This window comes from Colletes latitarsis, chromosome 11 (assembly GCF_051014445.1).
Source record: "Colletes latitarsis isolate SP2378_abdomen chromosome 11, iyColLati1, whole genome shotgun sequence".
Lineage (NCBI taxonomy): Eukaryota > Metazoa > Arthropoda > Insecta > Hymenoptera > Colletidae > Colletes > Colletes latitarsis.
Genome location: NC_135144.1, coordinates 29637531 through 29655422, shown reverse-complemented (window position 1 = coordinate 29655422; position 17892 = coordinate 29637531). Strand labels below are relative to the sequence as shown.

Genomic DNA, 17892 nt, shown 5'->3' with positions numbered 1-17892 from the left:
GAAATTTCGCCTCGTCGGAACGAACGATATCGTGCCGTCGAAGATGAAAGACCTCGTGAAACAAGTTTAAAACGTAGACTGAAACTGTTTCTAGCGACGTTTCGTTTTCGAGGTTACGTATTTGACAGCTTCACGCAGGATTAAGTGCGACTCTAGCGGCGCGTTCGTTCATTACTGTATCTATGTAGCGAACGTGTATCTTAAAAATCCTACAAGCCTCTGTGCGATTAAAGTCTACCTTTTAATCCTTCAATCTTATTTAAGAATTAAGAACATTTCAATTTCCTGAACATCCAGAAATTACGCAAGAAGCGTTTGTATAAATAAGTTTCTATGGGGATACGCGACACCGTGGTAACGTTAAGGCGTACTTGATATCGAGGTTACTTATGAACGATGAACCAATTATCCGCGTCGCATTTGATACATATAAGGAAGGAATGGTGGGGCGCGTGCATCGGCTCGGAGACAGTATCGTAAAATAAGCTTCGTGGGGGCCAGTCTCGTGCACCAATAAGGCAGCATTCTGGCCAGGTCAATGCTTACTGGTTTTGTGTTTCACCTTGTTCCCGCGTCTCTCGCACTTTCAGCGACATCCGCTTCGGGCGAAATGCTTGCGTTTGCAGAAGGATTCTCGAACCTTTTTCGAGGGTAAGCCGGCTCCCCCTCCGCTCCTTCCTCGTATTCTGATTCACGCTCTCCTTGACGATCCTCTCCACGACCACCATCGCGAATTCATCGTTAGAACTTTATTCATTATTTTGCGTGCAGTTCGTAAAACAGAGGCCAACCAAATTTTAGGTTAAGATGGAAATATACAGGGTATTCGGTCACACCTAGGAACAATTTTAATGGGGGATTCTAGAGGCCAAAATAAGACGAAAGTCAAGAATAGCAATTTGTAGATGGAGGCTTCGTCGAAAAGTTATTAACGTTTAAAGTTCCGACAGTACTGAATTTTTTTTTCGAAAGTGCGTAGGATTTCGGGGGTATGTGTAATGACAAAAAATGTTTGTAATTGACCCCTGGAACAGAATATAATTTTTTTAGGACGATTTGGAACTTTTCAATTTCGACGAAAAATTTGTCCATCTTCTTGAATTTTTTTCTCGAAAGTGCGTAGGAATTCGGGGGTTTGTGTAATGACGAAAAATGTTTGTAATTGACCCCTGCAACGAATATAATTTTTTTCGGACGATTTGAAATTGTTCAATTTCGACGAAAAATTTGTCCACCTTCTTGAATTTTTTTCTCGAAAGTGCGTAGGATTTCGGGGGTATGTGTAATGATCAAAAATGTTTGTAATTGACCCCTGGAACCGAATATAATTTTTCCTGAGCGATTTGAAATTGTTCAATTTCGACGAAAAATTTGTCCACATTCTTGAATTTTTTTCTCGAAAGTGGATGGGATTTCGGGGGTATGTGTAATGATCAAAAATGTTTGTAATTGACCCCTGGAACCGAATATAATTTTTTTAGGACGATTTGGAACTTTTCAATTTCGACGAAAAATTTGTCCATCTTCTTGAATTTTTTTCTCGAAAGTGCGTAGGATTTCGGGGGTATATGTAATGACGAAAAATGTTTGTAATTGAACCCCGCAAACGAAAATAATTTTTCCAGAACGATTTGAAATTGTTCAATTTCGACGAAAAATTTGTCCACCTTCTTGAATTTTTTTCTCGAAAGTGCGTAGAATTTCGGGGGTATGTGTAATGACAAAAAATGTTTGTAATTGGCCCCCGCAACCGAAAATAATTTTTCCAGAACGATTTGAAATTGTTCAATTTCGACGAAAAATTTGTCCACCTTCTTGAATTTTTTTCTCGAAAATGCGTAGGATTTCGGGGTTATGTCTATTGACCAAAAATGATTGCAATTGATCCCTGCAATCGAAAATAATTTTTTTAGGACGATTTGAAACTTTTCAATTTAGACGAAAAATTTATCCACATTCTTGAATTTTTTTCTCGAAAATGCGTAGGATTTCAGGGGTATGTGTAATGACGAAAAATGTTTGTAATTGACCCCTGGAATCGAATATAATTTTTTTAGGACGATTTGGAACTTTTCAATTTCGAAGAAAAATTTGTCCACCTTCTTGAATTTTTTTCTCGAAAGTGGATGGGATTTCGGGGGTATGTGTAATGACAAAAAATGTTTGTAATTGACCCCTGGAACCGAATATAATTTTCTTAGAACTATTTGGAACTTTTCAATTTCGAAGAAAAATTTGTCCATCTTCTTGAATTTTTTTCTCGAAAATACGCAAGATTTCGGGGGTATGTGTAATGACGAAAAATGTTTGTAATTGACCCCTGGAACCGAATATAATTTTTTTAGAACGATTTGGAACTGTTCAGTTTCGACGAAAAATTAGTCCACCTTTTTGAATTTTTTTCTCGAAAGTGCGTAGGATTTCGGGGGTATATGTAATGATCAAAAATGTTTGTAATTGACCCCTGGAACGGAATATAATTTTTTTAGGACGATTTGAAACTTTTCAATATTGACGAAAAATTTGTCCACCTTCTTGAATTTTTTTCTCGAAAATACGCAAGATTTCGGGGGTATGTGTAATGATGAAAAATGTTTGTAATTGATTCCTGGAAACGAATATAATTTTTTTAGAACGATTTGAAACTTTTCAATTTCGAAGAAAAATTTGTCCACCTTCTATAATTTTTTTCACGAAAGTGGATGGGATTTCGGGGGTATGTGTAATGACAAAAAATGTTTGTAATTGACCCCTGGAACCGAATATAATTTTTTTAGAACGATTTAAAATGTTTGAATTTAATTGTTAATAACTTTTTAACGAAGCCTCAATCAACAAATTAGTATTCTTGATTTTGGTCTTATTTTGGCCTTTAGAATCCCCTATTAAAATTTGTCCCTGAGGTGTTTATATGTATATTTAAAGATTTATTTAGCATACTGCCTTCCAACGACTTTATCAGATTCAAGCATGAGAAGGCTGACATTAGATCTGATATACCAACTGTTTAACATTTTTATCTTTTCCTGATCGCCGTAATTAAAAACCTTGAATAAGAGGAATGGGAATTATTCAAAATATCTATTTCAACGTATCGTCCGGTTAAAATTTAAACAATACCGTCTCGTTGAATCCGAATCGTTGCGATAAAATACGCTTTCTTCTCGCCTCGAGGGGAACGTAAGCGAGAAAGGTGTCCTAAATAGTTCGCGAAGTGACTTCGCCAGTATTCGCGATCGTGCACCGCCATTCGTTTTCATTGGCCAAGGTCGCGCGGATTTTTTCCCTACTCGCGACAGGAATTCAATCATCGACGACGAAGGAACTGGGAAAATTATCAACCGGATAATAACGGACTTTAATTCTCCGTGCATATTACATTCTCAGAACAGAAATACACAGAATGAAAAAAAAAACAAAAAATTGTAATATTCCGCGCGAAATGAGTCGCGTAAATATTTTTTACGACGTATATTAAAGTCCATCTGTTACGTCGGTGTACCTAGTTTCCAAAACCCATCGAATTATCAACGTACGAGTCGAAGTCTGTGTGTTTGTGATTCCCCTGTAACTCCCGCCATTTCCGTCCGACGCGAATCAAATTTCGGTCTACCGGCTCGTCAGTTTACGTATGTAAATACAGTGCTATAAACTGAAACCAGTTTGTATTTATTCCCAGAGACGGAGTCTTCAACAAAGGAGCGACATCAGTATGAAAAGAAAAGTTCGAGCACGACGATGCACGTAAACGGGCATTCGGCACACGGCGCGAGGCAAGAAATGGGTAAGTTTTCTTTTTACCGGGAAAATAGTCGTGCAAACGGCGAGAAACGGTTTAACGAGTGTACGATCGCGCGATGTGATCGGGGGTCACGCAAACGACAAAGGTAATTCGAAAAAAGAAATGTCGAAAACTAAAAACGGCCACGGATATATTCATAGGGTGTATCCGCGAACGGAATGCTGCTCGTAACTTTAGTATTCATAGCTTGGGGAACTACGGGACCGTAACTTTCGATTCGTAAGTTTCCCGATTCGAATGGCGCCAGACGAACGCCACGGCGCAGAATCGAACGCGCGTCGTAAACGCGGAGAACAGACATTGTATGGTGGCCGGTGGCACTTGTTATGTAAACCATTCAAGGTGTCGCGATGACGTTATGCGAAGGTGCGCTATGCTCATCCTGTTTTTTCATCGACGACCCCTCGTTTCGCTCTCCCGGTCGACGGGCGAGCAACCGCGCACTTGGCGGACATATTTCAAACTTTCCGTGTGTTCGAACAGGTGCGTTCGAACGCCATTTTGCGTGGACGCAAACGGACATAAAAATAAATAAAATTGACAGCGTATTTTGTAGCTGATTTTTATTTATCTCGTATTCTAAGAATCAAATAAAATGGTTGATTCTATAGTAAAGTAGAGACAAAAAGGGGGGTCGTGTGCTTCTGGGCGCCATTACGGCTTTAATTTAATAAAATAAAATTTAACAAGTAACAGAATCCCGATGAGGCAAGTCGAGTCGGTAAAAATTGAATATTAAATTCACTCGCGTAACGCTTGCTCTATTATTTGTAACAGAATCGTTTCAACAATGTGTTGTATAACGAGCAAGTTGCATAAATAATAATAAGTCTATTATCTCTCGCGATCGCTTCTGTTCCGTCTAACAATAGAGGGGAATATAAAAAGGGAATCTTTCAAAATAATGTAATTTTCTTCAGAATATTTCTGATGTAAAATTAAACGTTTATCCAATACGTTTCCCGATAGTATACGAAGCGAACGCTCAGTGGAGGTTCGAAACGAGGTACTACAAAGAATAAAGATACACGTAATCTTGTGTAGGCTATTAATAACATTGTGTGTATACATAATTAGGCGTCCCTCGTATCGAACGTTTCACGCCTACGGGTCGAAATGCGAATCCTCTCTAAAAATACCGTATCCAGTCATTCTCGGTCAAGAATCCTAAGGTTATGTCACTCGTGCAAGGCGTGCCACGCAATTGGGACGAGTTACACGTCGAATTTAGCAAGAAAGAAACAAAGAACTAGAGAGGGGGGAAGAGTTTGTTTTTCCAAACTGGTCACGCGAGAATCCTCGACGTTAAGTGGAAAGTGAAGTAGAATTCGCGTCGTTTAAAGTTTTCTTTCGACTCGTTTTTAGCGTTCGCTCGTTAAACGTCAGTTTTGTAAAAATCCGTGATTTAGCGCAACGGCTACTTGGCGCGGAATTACGACTCCGCTGGGCTTGGCCTTATTTTGCAGACCGTTTCATCCGCTGGAATCGTGCCGTGGAATGACATAACAGAAGCAATTTTAATGGAACAACTTCCTCGATATAGGACAAGATGGTTTCGAAGAATTGCTAGGGTGTGCCCGATATCCAGGATGCGATCCGTTCATTAAGGGCGGACCTAAAAGGTGAATCAATCGCGGCTAATCTCATCTCCGGAAGTGACTATAGGTCGAGTTCCATTTACGCGATAGGTGTTCCGAGCTAAAAGCCTAGCACAACATTCGTCGCGATAATAATAAATCGATTTATTAAAAAACTGATTTTTAAAAAATTTTTTTCTTTTTTTTTTTTTTATAGTTTAAATCTGATCGAAGTTCGAACTATTCTGTGTCCACGACTCTTTCGCCTTCTCGTTAATTAATTTAATGTAGCTCGTATTTTCTATTGGGAATTTTGCAATCATAATTCTTCCCGCGATTTCACCTTACGCGATTATTTCTTTTCCCTTCAGCCATTCATTAGCAGCGTCGCACAAAAATTAGTAGAAAAATACTAAACGAGATTGGACATATTTTATTTGAGTTAAAATAATAGAAATGAGAAATTGTTTCGTTTGGGAGTGAAATAAATAATGTAGAGAATAATCGTTTGACTAACAAATAACAAATATTTCAAATCTCTTTTTTCTTTTAGAAACATTTTTGAACGATTAGTTCAGTTCGATAGTTCGATTTTGTGATGTTTGATGGAAAAATAGATCCATTAGTTGGTTCACAACCCGCAAGATACTTTATTTTACTTTCTTATACAGTAATGACATACATACAGGGTGTTCGGTCCTGGGAAAAATTGTAATGGGAGATTCTAGAGGCCAAAATAAGAGGAAAATCAAGAATACCAATTTGTTGATGGAGGCTTCGTTAAAAAGTTATTAACGTTTCAAGTTCCATCCGTACTGAATTTTTTTCTCGAAAATGCGCAAGATTTCGGGGGTATGTCTATTCACCAAAAATGATTGCAAATGACCCCCACAGCTAGCAATATTTTTTTCAGAACGATTTGAAATATTTTAATTTCGTTGAAAAATTTCACACCTTCTCGAATTTTTTTCTAGAAAGTGGGTAGGATTTCGAGGGTATGTGTAATGACCAAAAATGATTGTAATTGACCCCCGCAACCAAATATAATTTTTCTAGAACGATTTGAAATTTTTTAATTTTATCGAAAAGTTTTGAACCTACACGAATTTTTTTCTCGAAAGTGAGTAGGATTTCGAGGGTATGTGTATTCACCAAAAATGATTGTAATTGACCCCCGCAACCAAATATAATTTTTCTAGAACGATTTGAAATTTTTTAATTTTATCGAAAAGTTTTGAACGTACACGAATTTTTTTCTCGAAAGTGAGTAGGATTTCGAGGGTATGTGTATTCACCAAAAATGATTGTAATTGACCCCCGCAACCAAATATAATTTTTCTAGAACGATTTGAAATTTTTTAATTTTATCGAAAAGTTTTGAACCTACACGAATTTTTTTCTCGAAAGTGAGTAGGATTTCGAGGGTATGTGTATTCACCAAAAATGATTGTAATTGACCCCCGCAACCGAATATAATTTTTTTAGAAAGATTTGAAATTTTTTAATTTTATCGAAAAGTTTTGAACCTACACGAATTTTTTTCTCGAAAGTGAGTAGGATTTCGAGGGTATGTGTATTCACCAAAAATGATTGCAAATGACCCCCACAGCTAGCAATATTTTTTTCAGAACGATTTGAAATATTTTAATTTCGTTGAAAAATTTCACACCTTCTCGAATTTTTTTCTCGAAAGTGAGTAGGAATTCGAGAGTATGTGTATTCACCAAAAATGATTGTAATTGACCCCCGCAACCGAATATAATTTTTTTAGAAAGATTTGAAATTTTTTAATTTTATCGAAAAGTTTTGAACCTATACGAATTTTTTTCTCGAAAGTGAGTAGGATTTCGGGGGTATGTCTATTCAACAAAAATGATTGCAAATGACCCCCGCAACCAAATATAATTTTTCTAGAACGATTTGAAATTTTTTAATTTTATCGAAAAGTTTTGAACCTACACGAATTTTTTTCTTGAAAGAGAGTAGGATTTTGAGGGTATGTGTATTCACCAAAAATGATTGTAATTGACCCCCGCAACCGAATATAATTTTTTTAGAAAGATTTGAAATTTTTTAATTTTATCGAAAAGTTTTGAACCTACACGAATTTTTTTCTCGAAAGTGAGTAGGAATTCGGGGGTATGTCTATTCACCAAAAATGATTGTAATTGACCCCCGCAACCGAATATAATTTTTTTAGAAAGATTTGAAATTTTTTAATTTTATCGAAAAGTTTTGAACCTACACGAATTTTTTTCTCGAAAGTGAGTAGGATTTCGAGGGTATGTGTATTCACCAAAAATGATTGTAACTGACCCTCGCAACCGAATATAATTTTTTTAGAAAGATTTGAAATTTTTTAATTTTATCGAAAAGTTTTGAACCTACACGAATTTTTTTCTCGAAAGTGAGTAAGATTTCGAGGGTATGTGTAATGACCAAAAATGATTGTAACTGACCCTCGCAACCGAATATAATTTTTTTAGAACGATTTGAAATTTTTTAATTTTATCGAAAAGTTTTGAACCTACACGAATTTTTTTCTCGAAAGTGAGTAGGATTTCGAGGGTATGTCTGTTCACCAGTAATGATTGTAATTGACCCCCGCAGCCGAAAATAATTTTTCCAGAAGATTTGAAATGTTTGAATTTAAAATTCGAGAAGGTGTGAAATTTTTCGACGAAATTAAAAAATTTCAAATCATACTAAAAAAATTATATTTAGTTACAGGGGTCGATTACAAGCATTTTTGGTCATTAGACATATCCTCGAATTCCTACTCACTTTCGAGAAAAAAATTCGAGAAGGTGTGAAATTTTTAGACGGATGAAAAAAATTTCAAATCGTTTTGGAAAAATTATTTTCGGTTGCAGGGATTAATTATAAGCATTTTTGGTGAATAGACATACCCTCGAAATCCTAACCAGTTTTGAGAAAAAAATTCATTACAGGCATAACTTTAAACGTTAGTAACTTTTTAACGAAGCCTTCATCAGCAAATTGGTATTCTTGATTTTCCTCTTATTTTGGCCTCTAGAATCCTCCATTAAAATTTTTTCCAGAGTTGATCGAACACCCTGTATAGTATATGGTATATGGTAATTTTGTAATATACCGACGAAAAGTCTTTGTCCTCGATAAAGAGGCCACACGTGTGGCAAAAACTCCAAGGTCAAGTTGCTTAAATTGAACCTTACTTGGCTCACCAAATTGAACCGGTTTAATTGAGCCATTATTTTTCACGCTATTCTCAATATTTGTCAATCAATGTGAGTCGTGTTAAAATGAGTTGGAAAAAATTTCGATTTTAATATTATATTTCTTGCAAGGTTAAATTTGTTCATAAATTATTATTTCGAGTTAATTATTATCTGAATGCTGTTTACATCTCCAGTATAACAATTCACTCGTTTCAATGGGCGCCATTTTGTGCATATCAATACCACAAAGATTACATTAAACATATACAACGTTGCAATGAAAGCTGCAGCCAAAAATACAAAAGATTATTTCGATTCTCATTACATAGGGTTTTCAGAATACCGAACTATTTTAAAATTGGAAATTTCTCAAATGTAAAAGGTTTTAAAACTCGAGTCAAAGTCGGTATACGCTTTCCAAAATACTGCGCCATTTTAAAATAGAAAATTTGTCAAATTTAAACAATTTTTCAAACATTTAATCACAGACTTCGAAATACCGAACTATTTTAAAACAGGAAATTTTTCATATCCTCAAAATTTTTAAAGCATTTACGTTCGAAGTTGGTAGTAATTTAACTATCGTTTAGGATAATATTATTTAAAAAAATCTCAGATTTTAATCATCTTTCCCACGCATTAACACTTGCTCGAAGAAGTACATAACACATACTAATAACAATTTAAATCTTAAAATTATCTAAACAGAAATATCTATAGGCAAATATAATTTCTGATATCTCACACATCTCTGAAATATTTTACAACTATAATACTACATCCTACCTTCTCCTTTTAATCTTCCCTTTCATAAGTAAAATGTTACTATTCCCAATGAAAATTATCTAGTAATAATTACGTAATAATTTATGAGATTCTTTAAAGAAGCTCGATCCAAAACATCGTGCATCAGTCCCTACGTGTGCGTTTTATCATACCGTTTATCCCGAGCCCTGTCAATGGCAGCGTAGCCCGGTCATCTGGATCATCTGGAGTATCTAGAACGTATTGATCGCGCCTAAGCAGTTGTACATTCGGGCTGACAGTAACGTCGGGGCGTCCGCACGGAAAACACACGTGTTACACGCTCTCGTGACGGATACGTCGTGCCTAGGTGTCCCTCCATGAACCACGGGAAAACTCGAGGGAAAGTGCAAAGCCCCTGGGCTCGAACCGATCGAAGAGATTCTTCGTGCGCCGAGCGAACGCGAACCCGTGGAAACGTACTGTTTTCTTTCTTCCTTTTTTTTTCGTTCGACCGGCGGGCAACCTCAGTCAATCTCCAGACATCGTACGAGTCATTTCGTGTCTCGTTCGCCGACTCCGACAACGTGTTACACGCTCGACGAGCGTGAAGTTTTCGACAGTTTTATCTCCCGCAGTGATACAGCGTTTATCGATGGAGATCCAACGGGGAACGTGGATCAGTGAAGTGGACAGTTAGATCTTCCGTTCGTGCGAACCGTTCGTTCGGTTTTAGATGTCGAGGCTTCCGTGTGGACAGCGTGCGGTTTCCGGTCCATCGTTCCCGATGCAGATTTTCTGCCACGGCGTAGGGTAACTGTTCGAATATCGAGTGCCTTTTTCTCCTGGCTCGGTACTTCCATATTATTTTTTTTTCAACTACATACGCCATGTCGAATTGTTTACTGGTTTATGTAAGAATTTTTTTGTGGTTTAACGTTCGACTGTCGAGTTTATGTACGAGTATTCTGGTATTAATTATCGAAGCTTCAAAGTAACGGAATTTATAACAGTGGTTTATATCGTGTATACAGGGTGTTCTGCCACCCCTGGGAAAAATAAGACGAAAATCAAGAATACCAATTTGTTGATGGAGGCTTCGTTAAGTACGTACTGAATTTTTTAAGATTTCGGGGGAATGTCTATTCATCAAAAATTATTGTAATTGACCCCCACAGCTAACAATATTTTTTTCATAACGATTTGAAATATTTTAATTTCGTCGAAAAATTTCACACCTTCTCGAATTTTTTTCTCAAAAATGAGCAGGATTTTGGGGGTATGTCTATTCACCAAAAATGATTGTAATTGACCCCCACAGCTAACAATATTTTTTTCAGAACGATTTGAAATATTTTAATTTCGTCGAAAAATTTAAGCACCTAATTAGGTTTTCAGTAAAAAATTTTTTTCTCGAAAGTGCATAGGATTTCCGAGGTACGTGTAATGACCAAAAATGATTGTAATTGACCCCCACAGCTAACAATATTTTTTTCAGAACGATTTGAAATATTTTAATTTCGTCGAAAAATTTCACTTCTCGATTTTTTTTCTCGAAAATGGGTAGCATTTCGGGGGTATGTCTATCCACCAAAAATGATTGTAATTGACCCCCACAGCTAACAATATTTTTTTCATAACGATTTGAAATATTTTAATTTCGTCGAAAAATTTCACACCTTCTTGAATTTTTTTCTCAAAAATGAGCAGGATTTTGGGGGTATGTCTATTCACCAAAAATGATTGTAATTGACCCCCACAGCTAACAATATTTTTTTCAGAACGATTTGAAATATTTTAATTTCGTCGAAAAATTTAAGCACCTAATTAGGTTTTCAGTAAAAAATTTTTTTCTCGAAAGTGCATAGGATTTCCGAGGTACGTGTAATGACCAAAAATGATTGTAATTGACCCCCACAGCTAACAATATTTTTTTCAGAACGATTTGAAATATTTTAATTTCGTCGAAAAATTTCACTTCTCGATTTTTTTTCTCGAAAATGGGTAGCATTTCGGGGGTATGTCTATCCACCAAAAATGATTGTAATTGACCCCCACAGCCAACAATATTTTTTTCAGAACGATTTAAAATATTTTAATTTCGTCGAAAAATTTCACACCTTCTCGAATTTTTTTCTCAAAAATGAGCAGGAATTCGGGGGTATGTCTATTCACCAAAAATGATTGTAATTGACCCCCACAGCTAACAATATTTTTTTCAGAACGATTTGAAATATTTTAATTTCGTCGAAAAATTTAAGCACCTAATTAGGTTTTCAGTAAAAAATTTTTTTCTCGAAAGTGCATAGGATTTCCGAGGTACGTGTAATGACCAAAAATGATTGTAATTGACCCCCACAGCTAACAATATTTTTTTCAGAACGATTTAAAATATTTTAATCTCGTCGAAAAATTTCACACCTTCTCGAATTTTTTTCTCAAAAATGAGCAGGATTTCGGGGGTTTGTCTATTCACCAAAAATGATTGTAATTGACCCCCACAGCTAATAATATTTTTTTCAGAACGATTTAAAATATTTTAATTTCGTCGAAAAATTTCACACCTTCTCGAATTTTTTTCTCAAAAATGAGCAGGATTTCGGGGATATGTCTATTCACCAAAAATGATTGTAATTGACCCCTACAGCTAACAATATTTTTTTCAGAACGATTTGAAATATTTTAATCTTGTCGAAAAATTTCAATTCTCGATTTTTTTTCTCGAAAATAGGTAGGATTTCGGGGGTATGTCTATTCACCAAAAATGATTGTAATTGACCCCCACAGCTAACAATATTTTTTTCAGAACGATTTAAAATATTTTAATTTCGTCGAAAAATTTCACACCTTCTCGAATTTTTTTCTCAAAAATGAGCAGGATTTCGAGGGTATGTCTATTCACCAAAAATGTATGTAATTGGCCCCCGCAACCGAAAATAATTTTTTTAGAACGATTTGAAACTTTTGAATTTAATTGTTAATAACTTTTTAACGAAGCGTTCATCAACATATTGGTATTCTTGATTTTCGTCTTATTTTGGCCTCTAGAATCCCCCATTAAAATTTTTCCCACGTGTAGCCGAATACCCTGTATTCGTAACGTTGTCGAAATCGACTTTTAGAGGTTATAGAATTTAATTTTTATTTAGTTTTTAAAATACTGTCCAAATGTACGAAAATTCAAAGTTGTTGATTCGCAAATATTTATTGTTCCTCGATTAATCTTGTCACGAATGAAATTATTTTTCGAACGCATGACTTTTAATGGAGATTAGTATAAGTTTGCCACTCGAGTTTTTGCGTAGAGATTGTATTCGACAAAATTATTTTTTAGACCTCTTCAGTCAATTTTTTTTACACAAAAGTACGGTTTTACGGCACTGAAGTGCACTCGACAATAATGAGCGATAAAGAGACGCTTTTAAAAAGGAGGCAAACGAAATATTCCTCTTTGAAATGTAACTAATCGTATCTGCATTTTTATCTGTTGGAAAAAAATAACTTTAAATTATCGACGAGACTTAAAAGCCATTTAAACATTACGTACGAGGACACTGAATTTTTCAACCGACTGGTCGGCTATAATTTATCTAGTGTCGCCATCATCTCGAATAGGAAAGAGAATACTATAAGCTCTTCCATATCTTTGAAAGATACGTGGCCTTACATAATGCTGATCTTTTTCTTATTCTCTTATTGTTATTTCTGTGAAGGAATTTTAGATTGGCAAAGAAACTATTGTAAATTCTTTTCCAATTACAATTAAAATGCTGAGGAAATAGTAGAATTCTTTGAATTTTTTTGGAAATTGAACAAAGTTCAATTTGGTACGTTTAGAAATATTTTATAAATGATTGGAAAAAAACCTTATTTGCTAAACTTGAATCTTTCATTTTATGTATTTTTATTTTTATTTGGTGGACTATTTTGTCGAATGAAAAATATAAATTTGTCTATCAACAATACGTACGAATTTTTAAATGTACGAAAAATTAATATGCCAGTTTTTTAAATTGATACTCGTTTTAAAAAATTCAATCGATACCCGAAGCTTTATTGCGTCTCTGAAATTTACGATACGCAGCGAATTTCACGGGCGTGAGTATTCCGACAAAGGAATTTAATAATTTCGAGGGAAATCATTTATGGGAATACGTGCTCCTATTAAATTATAAATATCTCGTGTATAACGTGACATTCAGGGTAATATATTTTTCCTGAAATGAAATATTCAAGGACTTTGTTCAATAATGCAAAACGTTCACTATATTCTGTCCATTCCACCATATTGAATTAAAACCGATAATACTTTTTAAATTAGAAAAAATTCATTAAAAATCGAACTCGTTAAAATCGAGAAATTCGATTAACGAGTACTAAAAAGCTGAAATTATAAATTTATTCAATTTTCTTATATTTCGAGAATTACGCGAATTCATATTGCAAGCAACAAAAACATTATTTTGCTTCGATAATGCTTATAAAAGTGACGAGATAACAAATTTTGCATCCAATCTTATCTTATCGCCATTTTTTAAGCGGTCGTAATGCAAATATTTCAGAATCTCGTAACAACAAAACTTAAACTTTCGACGTTTAACATTTTGAATGCGACGACATCCATATATAGGTTTCAGGATTTACCATTATGATACTAGAAAAATTCATTCTCAATTTAAGACATTGAGGGAAATAAATTTGGATAGAATTTGTGAATTTTAACGAGGTTACGAAAATAAGTATACAGGGTGTTCGAACCTGAGAAAAATTTTAATGGGAGATTCCAGAGGCCAAAATGGGACGAAAATCAAGAATAACAATTTGTTGATGGAGGCTTCGTTAAAAAGTTATTAACATCTAAAGTTCCACACGTTCTGAATTTTTTTCTCAAAAATGCGCAAGATTTCGGGGGTATGTCTATTCACCAAAAATGCTTGCAATTGACCCCTGCAACTAAAAATAATTTTTCCAAGACGATTCGAAATTCTTTTTTTTTTACCCAAAACTTTCAGTACTTACTTGAATTTTTTTCTCGAAACTGTGTAGGATTTCGGGGGTGGGTGTAATAGCCAAAAATGATTGTAATTGACTCCTGCAACCGAATATAATTTTTTTACAACGGTTTGAAATTTTTTAATATTATCGGAAAACTTCACACCTTCTCGAATTTTTTTTTAGAAAGTGGGTAGGATTTCGGGGATATGTCTATTGACCGAAAATTATTGTTATAGATCCCCCTAGCTAAAAATAATTTTTTTAGACAGATTTCAAAATTTTTTTTTTTGTCCAAATATTTTAGGCACCTGTCGATTTTTCTTAAAAATTCGTTTCTCGTTTTTAATAAATTTGGTTGGCGCTGTACAGAAAAGTTGTTTAATACTTTTTTACAGGTATCCATGAACTCTAGTTCCCCTCAAAATTTCATTGAAATATATTCATTGTTGTAGGAGTTATGGCTGTTTGAAAATTGGACCATTTTTATGGGGTTTTTCTCATTTTGCGGGATCAAGGATCAACTTTTCGAATATTTTTGGAATTTCTACATATTCTCCACCAAAATACGCGTAGTTTGCTTTTTTAAACATCAAAATCGTCCAATCCGTTCAGGAGTTATGACGTTTTAAAGATTCGCATGAAATTTCGAGGAACCATCCTCAGGTTAGATTTTCGGTAAGGAATTTTTTTCTAGAAACTGGGTAGGATTTCGGGGGTATATGTATTTACCAAAAATGATTGTAATTGATCCCCGCAACCGAAAATAATTTTTCCAAAACGATTTGAAATTTTTTCTTTTCGTCGAAAAATTTAGGCAATTAGATTTTCGATAAGGAATTTTTTTCTCGAAATTGCGTAGGATTTCGGGGGTATATGTAAGGACCAAAAACGCTTATAATTGACCCCTGTAACTAAATATAATTTTTTTAGTATGATTTGAAATTTTTTAATTTTGTCAAAAAATTTCAGTACTTTCTCGATTTTTTTTCTCGAAAGTGGGTAGGATTTCAGGGGTATGTGTAATGACCAAAAATGCTTGTAATTGACTCCCGCAACCGAAAATAATTTTTCCAAAACGATTTGAAATTTTTTCTTTTCGTCGAAAAATTTAGGCAGATTTTCGATGAGGAATTTTTTTCTCGAATTTGCGTAGGATTTCGGGGGTATATGTAAGGACCAAACACGCTTATAATTGACCCCTGTAACTAAATATAATTTTTTTAGTATGATTTGAAATTTTTTAATTTTGTCAAAAAATTTCAGTACTTTCTCGATTTTTTTTCTCGAAAGTGGGTAGGATTTCAGGGGTATGTGTAATGACCAAAAATGCTTGTAATTGACTCCCGCAACCGAAAATAATTTTTCCAGAACGATTTGAAATTGTTGAATTTAATTGTTAATAACCTTTTAACAAGGCCTCAACCAAGAAATTGATATTCTTGATTTTCGTCTTATTTTGGCCTCTAGAATCTCCCATTAAAATTTTTCCCAGGGTTGCCCGAGCACCCTGTATAAGTATATCGAAACAAATTTTAGGTTATGTAGCTTACAATGGTCTAGAATCGATATTTAACTTTTACAGAATATTGTACGATTTCGATCTGGCAGCGAACGTGTTAAACAAAAGCGAGCACTGCTTTGGTAGAATTTTTCTTACGCCTGAAACGGTTCGCATTGAAAGGACCTTCAGAGACGCCCAATGTTCCCAGTCACAACATAGCCCCGGTGAGTCGCGTGGCGTGCTACGTAGAAATTGTTTATCGCGATCCGTAATGGCTGCGTGCACATTTCACTTTCAATGAATTCTCGCCTTTCATTCACGTTCTCGTTGGTTTCCAGAAACGATGCCATCCTCCTAACTCGCGATCCGCTGCGTCGCGTTCGTTAGGGAACCTCTCCGGATTCAATGACGCCGAACTTTCCCCGCATTAATTGCATCCTGTTAATTAGCCACGATCGAGGATACTCTCACAGTCGTTGGCGCATCGAACCACGCTCTTTGACAAAATTTTTAAATCGCTCGTGGAACGATCAATTTCTAGGCAATTTTTTTTTATTTACCAATTCTTCTCGATCGATTTCCTTCCAATAAAATTCACGGTTTCCGTGTCGACGACGAAAATAATGGTATTTGTCCAGCTGCAAACGCACGCACGAGATCGTCCCGGAATATTTTAATGCCCAAGGCCACGCCTTGATTCTCACGAGCACCGAGACAACTGGAGAAACACGATTATCGATTTTTTTCTTTTATTAACTGTCTTTTCGGAACAGAAAGCGAGCCATGCATCGAAGAACGAAATAAATCGATCGTTCGGCACTGAGACTGGATCGATTATCGTGAGGACTCTAAAAAATCGCGATTATCGAGTCGAAACGATTAAGCGTGGTAATTGGCTAGGTTTATCGTGCAGTGGTCGTTTTGTCGTGCGTAAGAAAAGTCGTTCTGGACCGGGAGACATGGTGCGAGACAGCGCATTGGCTCTGTTTGCGCTGGTTAATCAGTTCAATTGAATAACGTATTAATACGTCGGGGTCATCGCGAGGGGTTAATCGCAATGTCCACGCCAGACACGATGGACACCATCGATGAAGCGGAGCAGGCGTGGCGTGAGTATTACTGGATTTTTCAACGCCTTTCTTACACTAAATAATTTCTCAAAATTATTTTTACAAATTTTCTTTTTCAAGTGTCAGTTTGAAAATTATTATTAAGAATTAAATTTGCCCGACTTTGCGGTTTCTTTAAATGTACCCTAACCCAGACCTAACGTCTTTTCTGCAGTAAATAATTTTTCAAAATTATTTTTACAAATTTTTTTTCAAGTGTCAATTTGAAAATTGTCATCAAGAGTTACATTTGCTCGACTTTGCGTTTTTTTAAATGTACCCTAACCCAGACCTAACTTTTCTGCAGTAAATAATTTCTCAAAATTATTTTTACAAATTTTTTTTTCAAGTATCAGTTTGAAAATTATTATTAAGAATTAAATTTAACCGACTTTGCGGTTCTTTTAAATGTACCCTGACCCAGACCTAACGTCTTTTCTGCAGTAAATAATTTTTCAAAATTATTTTTACAAATTTTTTTTTTCAAGTGTCAGTTTGAAAATTATTATTAAGAATTAAATTTGCTCGACTTTGCGTTTTTTTAAATGTACTCTAACTCAGACCTAACGTCTTTTCTGCAGTAAATAATTTTTCAAAATTATTTTTACAATATTTTTTTCAAGTGCCAATTTGAAAATTGTCATCAAGAGTTACATTTGCTCGACTTTGCGTTTTTTTAAATGTACCCTAACCCAGACCTAACGTCTTTTCTGCAGTAAATAATTTTTCAAAATTAAGTTTAATTTTTATTAAATTAATATTTTTTAAAATTAAATCGAGAATTAAATTTGTCAGACTTTGCGTTTTTTTCTAATTTTCCCTAACTCAGACCTAACTTTTCTGCAGTAAATAATTTCTCAAAATTATTTTTACAAATTTTTTTTTTCAAGTGTCAGTTTGAAAATTATTATTAAGAATTAAATTTGCCCGACTTTGCGGTTTTTTTAAATGTACCCTAACCCAG

The 17892-nt window shown here is 35.0% G+C and overlaps 1 protein-coding gene across 12 annotated transcripts in view; it reads left to right on the top strand.

Annotated features, from left to right (window-relative positions):
* LOC143347700 (echinoderm microtubule-associated protein-like 2) overlaps positions 1-17892 on the top strand; it is a 56560-nt gene that overhangs the window by 15691 nt on the left and 22977 nt on the right. For 7 of the 12 annotated variants that reach the window (XM_076777128.1, XM_076777132.1, XM_076777130.1 and 4 more), the window contains exon 2: positions 3680-3784. In XM_076777128.1, coding sequence (XP_076633243.1) covers positions 3739-3784 — 46 coding nt within the window. In that variant the 5' untranslated portion in view covers positions 3680-3738. Of the gene's footprint in view, positions 1-3679; positions 3785-5268; positions 5425-9627; positions 10177-15900; positions 16929-17892 lie in introns of those variants that run through there. The other 5 variants (XM_076777129.1, XM_076777125.1, XM_076777126.1 and 2 more) reach the window with 4 other exon arrangements.